The sequence below is a fragment of the Sander vitreus genome, chromosome 6 (assembly GCF_031162955.1).
Source record: "Sander vitreus isolate 19-12246 chromosome 6, sanVit1, whole genome shotgun sequence".
NCBI lineage: Eukaryota > Metazoa > Chordata > Actinopteri > Perciformes > Percidae > Sander > Sander vitreus.
This window is the reverse complement of record NC_135860.1, coordinates 9522966-9529937: the sequence shown is the minus strand read 5'-3', so window position 1 is coordinate 9529937 and position 6972 is coordinate 9522966. Positions and strand designations below refer to the sequence as shown.

Sequence of the window (6972 nt, the reverse complement as noted above, 5' to 3'; positions counted from 1 at the left end):
TCACCTTTTGCCATGTCTCCATTTTTTCATGTAGTGCCCACACTTAAAGCGTAACTCTCGCCAAAATGCAACAGGTCTTTTTGTGAATGTACCCGAGTCAAACTTTCGTTTAAAAGCATAATTAGGACGTAAGTGCCACTTTTAAGATTGACCGTATTTTCGTTTTCGGTGAAATGGCGTTTTGAGTGCCAGTGCTAGGGGCACTACTATGAATGCATCAAAATCGCTATTTTTAAAACAAAAAGGAGTCTCGACACAACATGAAACTTTGCTCGAAGTATCACCAGGGGCTCTACACATTAACAACATTGTTTGTGTACACAGAGTTTACTAAAAAGAAAGGTTTTAACAACTCACTGTAGCTGTTGGTTTTTCCGTTCGCTGCCATCTTGGCTTTTTAGTAAACTCTGTGTACACAAACATGTTCTCAATGCTGGAGTTCATGTGTAGAGCCCCTGGTGATACCTTCATAGTAGTGCCCCTGGCACTCCCATTCAAAACGCCATTTGACCGAAAACGAAAATACGGTCAATCTTAAAAGTGGCGCTTCCGTCCTAAATATGCTTTTAAACGAAAGTTTGACTCTGGTACATTCACAAAAGACCCTAGGTTGCATTTTGGCTAGAGTTACGCTTTAAAAAGACAGCATACTGTACGGTCAGTGAGCACTTAAGTTATTTAGCTCAACATGGATCTAAACCTGGGAGACATACATTTAAGGAAACATTCTTGTGATATTTCCTAGTCCCTTGCAGTATAGGCTTCCAGTTCCAAACCCAGACTCAGCTAAACCGACCAAAATGAAGATATGCAGAAAATAGGCTTTATAAACGCCTATTGGTGAATGATTACTTTAAATGTTCAAATGCTTCTAAATCTAAATGTCTGATAAGATTTGATAAGATTTTTTATGATTTCTTTAAAAAAAATGCAACTACACAGCTCTGATAATGTGTGCAGCATTAAACCGTTGGAAACGATCCAAATTCCCACTGTCTTTATTTACAGTACATAAATGAAAATTTACTATAAATGCTGTTGGCTTCAGAACAGACAAAAAAAAAAAAAAAAGGAAAAAAAGTCTAAATACACACAGCATTGGTGCAAAGAAAAACAACAGCATCAACTATTTTTCCCTGCACTAAAAAGCAAAAAAGGCAATGTCATTACAAGTTGTATGTCCGTAATGTTTTACTCTGACAATAAGCGCTGCTTTTTAAACACAAATTTTGAGTTCACATTCCATGTATCGACATATACAGCCTGGATATAGACAAGACGAGAGATTAGTCTTTTGCTAAACTTTGTACTCCAAAAATATATAATTAACTATTGTGTTTAGCAAGATATCTATCTGGCACTGAGCACTTTGTATTGTGAACACTGTCAGATGTGAGATCAATCATGCGTCACACAGACATTTCACAAACAACCTGAGAATAGGAAGTCTTCTTTGAGACAGTTGTGGCAGGTTTAAGCAAAAGTTTACCATTTACAGAATATACAAACCAGCCTTGTTCCATTATTGTAGTAAAGTCCCACATTTACCAGTTCAGTTCATTGCTCCATGAATATTGACGATGACGTCGTTATCTAACCTGAATGAACTCGGGCAATACACTTTATGGGAACAATTTACTCATCGAGGCCCTCATCGTCTTCCTCCTCTTCCACCTTGGCGTCCACCTCGCTTGTGTCTGAGAACTCGTGCAAGAGGACGTACTCGCGGCTGCTGAAGCCAAACTTGATAACGTCTTTTTCTTTGAGCTCGTAATAGCGCTGGGCTTCAATGCGTTGGTTGTTCAGGTAGGTGCCGTTGCCGGAACCCAGGTCAATGATGTAAGGCCTTACCCTGCGGCCACTGGTGCCGTCTGCACGTGTAAACTCCATCAGTCTACAGATATACAGACAGAAAGGTAGACATGCATCACTCATACAGCAGCAAAATCATCCAAGTGTCATGCAACATGGAGTAGAGTTTGTCTGAATCACACAGAAGTTGAAGACTTCTAAGCATACACCTTAGCTAATGATCGTTATTCTTACCTATACTGAAATACTGCATGTTGCTTGGAGCAGGATGGATGGTCAATCGGGATATCAGCAATTTTTCTCTGCCTCCCCAACAAATAGGCACTCTGTCTGTGAATGTACATGACTGGAAGGGGTTCATCATTCTTGAAGGGGTACAGTCGCCATCTGCGCTTAGGAATGCGCGCCTCGGGTGGCTCGTTGTACTTGATCACCACCCCCCGGAATGTGTTTGTATCTTCTGTTAGAGCCCCCGACAGCCCAAAGTTGGGCTTCTCCTTCCCAACAGGTGGGTCATTTGGATCGTCGATCCCTCCTTCAGACGGTCCAAAGTCCTGTTCTTGGTTTTCTTCACGACGCTGGCGGTTTTCTCTGCGCCGCTCATCGTGCTGCTGTCTCTCGGCTTGTTGAGAGGCAAGTGCGCCTTGCTCTCTGTGTCTGTCTCTGCCACGGTCTCTCTCCCGCGGTCTGTCTGATTCCCACCTGCTCCGCCTCTCCTCTGGCTGGTCGTTCCTTCTCCTCCGCTCATCAGCACTAGCCCTATGCTCCTCCCGCTCCTGTGAGATTTTTGGTAAGAAGACAGTTAAAGAAAGAAGATTATTAGTCCAGAACAAACGTGTGCAGTTACAGTTTTGTACAGGAATTTCCATTAAAGAATTTATATTGTATTACATTCAATCAGACTGACAATATTGAAAAGTGGCCTTGTTATGCCACTGTCGTATCTAGCATATGACACTGATGACTATGGCGGTATCATTCTACTGGCATACATGGTAAGTTACTGTAGTTACAATAGCTAAAACATCACATGGAAATACACTGTTTAAAACGGGTAATCATTAGACCATTATACTTGCAGATACTTACTTCTCAGTAGTCATGTACCAATACCTTTGTGGTACTGTCGCTATGGTATCTGGCCAACTGTAGCAAAAATAATGTCTCTAAACAAAGCAAGCAGAGCCTATCACACTCAGACCACGTTTAAACGTCAAAACCATTAAATTGTTAAACCGTATTTTATGTGTATTTACTTATACGTTTCGTAATTGGCATGTTATGATACCGAAAGTTTTCAATGCACAACATGCATCCATTGTAATGCCAGTGTCCACATGGGTGTGAGGCAGTGAGACATGGTATATGTCAGGGGAAGACAGGTGACATACAAAAGTACCATATATGCCCGTAAGAATCAGTGTTCAGGCGTCTGATGCCTCCATTTTTAGGTAACATAAGGTGGCTTGTGGCCCAGAGGTGGAGTGGTGGCCCCATAACCACGAGATTGGCGGTTCAATCCCAATGACAAATGTCAAAGTGTCCCTGAGCAAGACACTGAACCCCAAGTTGCTCACCGGATGCTCAATGTAAAAAGCTGTCCAAATATGCTCCCAATATAGAATTACCCTTATAGCCACTATTCGATCTTTGTCATATATTTTATCTTATTAATAATTTAGAACATAATCACCCGCTTTATTTTGACATCAGCACCACGATGGGGAGGAGTGCGACTTCTCCTGTTTCTGGGGGATCTGCTGCCTCGTCTGGCTGGAGATGTCTCTCTTTTAGCTGAACGGTCCCTGGTCCTGGCAGGTGACCTACACGACGAACACAAAAAAGGTCCTTAACAACTTTCTTAAGACATTTGCAAAATGCCAAATTATTGCCGTTTAGATGCAGCTAATGTGGGATGTAGCTACGTTTGGGCTAGCGGACAAAACATTTTCCAGCTTTTAAGGACTCACTGGCCAACGCGTATGTTGTGTCTGTCATGGTAAAACAAACTAAACACACATAGAAAAAGCTAAGTGGTATGATGATTTTTTTTAAATACCTGCTCGTTCTTCTCCTCTGTGGACTTGAGTTGCCGCTGGATCTGGACCTCGAGCGGCGTGATCTCTGTGGCCTAACAGGGCTCACTTGCTCCTGCTTTATCTTAACTTTGGGCTCCCGTTCCGGAGATTCCCTTCTCTTGTGTCGCTTTTCTTTGGTCATTCTAATGTATATATACTAATCCACACGTTATGTAACATCAAAGTCCGCCCATAAGCATGTACAAAACAAAAGAAAACACAAAAATGTAGCGATTAAAAACTTCGACTGTTATGCTCAAATAACACACTTCCGTTTCCGGTGGTACGCCGAGAATTTATGCCGGTGTTCCGGCATGACAGTAATTTTACACTTTAGTTCCGCAGGACCGCGTCTCGGTATCTTGAATAAAGCCAATGTTGTTTAAATTGACAGGATTCTTTTTTTACAACAAATATTTGCATTGTAAGGCGTAAAAGTGACGTAACATTTAAAATCACACCAAATAGAAATCCAGTAGCGTTTCAGCAGTCTTCTTTTGTTGCGCTGATTTATAATAAGGGTCACCAAAAATGAACAGTGCAACAACCACAGAGTTCAAAAAATATTTATTATTTATCTTTGATAACAGCCTACATTTATGAACCAAACCGCTGATGCCACCAAAAGGGAACGCCGGGACGCTGTTGCCATGACAACGTAAACAGTGAGAACGAACTTTTTTGTCATCAACAACACCGATATTTCTGTAACTGAAGGCCAAACTAAGAAGCAAACACAATGATTCCACCAGCCGAGTCTCTCCTGAAATACGAAAATCCAGTTTTGATCAGCAAAAGCACAGACAGAAAATCACCAAAGGTGAGTTTTTACTAAGTAACGCCACCCGAGTTTAGTTAACGTTAACTGGCTAAAGTAACGTTGGATGGATCTGGTGCCAGTCAGGAAAGATAAATACAGGACATCAATACAGAATGGAATATAATATTTACAAACGGGTGTATTTAGACATGCGGATGTGTGCCACTGCCAACTAGCTATACAAAGAAGATCCTTCTCTCCCTATATAGGTGCTTTTTGCGTGTTTTAAAAAAATATGTATTTGATTTTAAGACTCCAAAGACTTTTCTGGACCCCATTTTCTGTAGTAGAGTTCACATCATATCACCTCATCCTAAAAGTGTGTTATTCAAACACATTATGTAGCTATGTCTACTATGCTCTGTTAACTTATTTCTGACAAGTGTCTGTACCCTACAGGTAAGTTAACGCTTAGCTACTTGTCTGAATAACAAGTGCATGAAAAAAGCCATTGATGTTTATTAAATTAAATATATGTCAGCCTTTAAAGGCTAATATGTAACGTTTTACAGCAACATGCTTAATTGTGTTTATATTTGATTGTTTTATCAGGTGATAAATTTACAAATACTTACACAAAGACAATGCAAATACTTAAAGACAATGATGGCAGCTATATATATAAAAAAAAAAAAAAAAAAAAACTTATGCCGTGGCCCTCATTGCCTACAGATGGTACAAGCATTGAAATTGCAGTAGAGTTACAAGGCAGAATATTAAATATTATAGCCATTTAAAAAACATGATTTAATCAAAATTGTTAATGTTAAGTTCATGCAATATATAATGTAACAAAATATGTCACTACAGGGACGTCCTTTAAGAGTGAGCCATCAGCAGCCTGCTAACTCTACCCCTGTTCCACCACCTCCTAAACCCAAATCAGCCACTACTGATGCCACCAAGCAGGAAAATGAGGAGATCCTGAACGCCATCCTTCCACCCAGGTATAGCTCTTCCTATCAACAATATCTTGTTAAACAAGTTCAAACCACACTCATTTATCTCAACTTCTGCTATTGCAGGGAATGGATGGAGGGAAACCAACTGTGGGTGCAGCAAGTGTCCAGCGCACCTTGTACAAGAACAGATGTTATTCACCTAGAGGAACAGCTGGACATAAAGCTGCAGCAAAGGCAGGCCAGAGAAACAGGGATCTGCCCGGTCCGCAGGGAGCTCTATTCCCAGTGCTTTGGTAAGGAGGAGGCTGACACGCTGGTGATCACTGAAGTCACTATGGTTATGATGATGACTGAACACACTGCCTTATACACAGACATGCTAAAAGACATGGATTATAGCTAGTTTTGTGATCAATATAACTGGATTTCTATCTTTATTTGGCTTTTTTTTCTGATGACCATGTTCCTATATTCCAATGAAGGCAGATTTCCACCCACATCAACTCAACTGTCTTCTGTTCCTAATTTTCTATTTCTGTAAGACGAGCTGATCAGACAGGTGACCATCAACTGTGCTGAGAGGGGTCTGCTGCTGTTGAGGGTCAGAGATGAGATACAAATGACCATCGCTGCCTACCAGACACTGTATGAAAGCAGCGTTGCTTTTGGAATGAGGAAAGCACTGCAGGCTGAGCAGGGCAAGGCTGACATGGAGAAAAGAGTAAGGACAGTTCTATGTTGACTTACAACAACCAATGGCATCCTGGGCACAAAGCATTTCATAGGATTGCTGAATTTTCCACTCATCTAAAGCCATAGGAATAGTTATAGGCTGCCGTTCAGTAAGGTATCCAGCAGAGAGCAGCATTTCACTTCAGTTATTGTAAAATACAAAATATGGTGGTAGTGCTCTTTACATAATTGATCCCACATCTGGAACAAACTTACAAGTGTGTCTTATTACATACCTAGATCTCTGATCAGGAGGATGAGAAACAAGACCTGATGAAGCAACTGAACGAACAGAAAGCTAAATGTGATGCCATTGAAAAGAGAGAAAATGAAAGGCGACAGGTGGAGGAAAAGAAGCACACTGAAGAGATTCAGTTCTTGAAGAGAACCAACCAGCAGCTCAAGGTGAGGTTTCAAGATTACATAGCAAAGAATTATAATTTTTTTGATTTAGCACCAGTAGTATCCGTGTTGCATATCTCAATATTTTAATATTTGTCTTCCTATTTAGACCCAACTGGAAGGGATTATTACACCAAAGAAGTAACTTCGCCAAACAAGATCTGAGTTGCAATTTCCCAGTACAGAATGTCTCTTTCTAAATTATATTAATTAATGTAAACTTAAC

At 40.7% G+C, this 6972-nt stretch overlaps 2 protein-coding genes across 2 annotated transcripts; one reads left to right on the top strand and one right to left on the bottom strand.

The window, feature by feature from the left end:
- Window positions 1-982: 982 nt before the first annotated feature.
- On the bottom strand, window positions 983-4188 carry snip1 (Smad nuclear interacting protein). The gene is made up of 4 exons (XM_078252403.1): window positions 3872-4188; window positions 3506-3635; window positions 2047-2588; window positions 983-1894 (listed from the first exon to the last, which is right to left on the bottom strand). The coding sequence occupies exons 1-4, from the start codon at window positions 4030-4032 to the stop codon at window positions 1636-1638; spliced, it is 1092 nt and encodes a 363-aa protein (XP_078108529.1). The 5' UTR covers window positions 4033-4188; the 3' UTR covers window positions 983-1635.
- Window positions 3570-6944, top strand: dnali1 (dynein, axonemal, light intermediate chain 1). Its single transcript, XM_078252404.1, has 7 exons — window positions 3570-3657; window positions 4481-4710; window positions 5521-5657; window positions 5736-5905; window positions 6155-6333; window positions 6585-6749; window positions 6856-6944. The coding sequence occupies exons 2-7, from the start codon at window positions 4630-4632 to the stop codon at window positions 6889-6891; spliced, it is 768 nt and encodes a 255-aa protein (XP_078108530.1). The 5' UTR covers window positions 3570-3657; window positions 4481-4629; the 3' UTR covers window positions 6892-6944.
- Window positions 6945-6972: the final 28 nt, after the last annotated feature.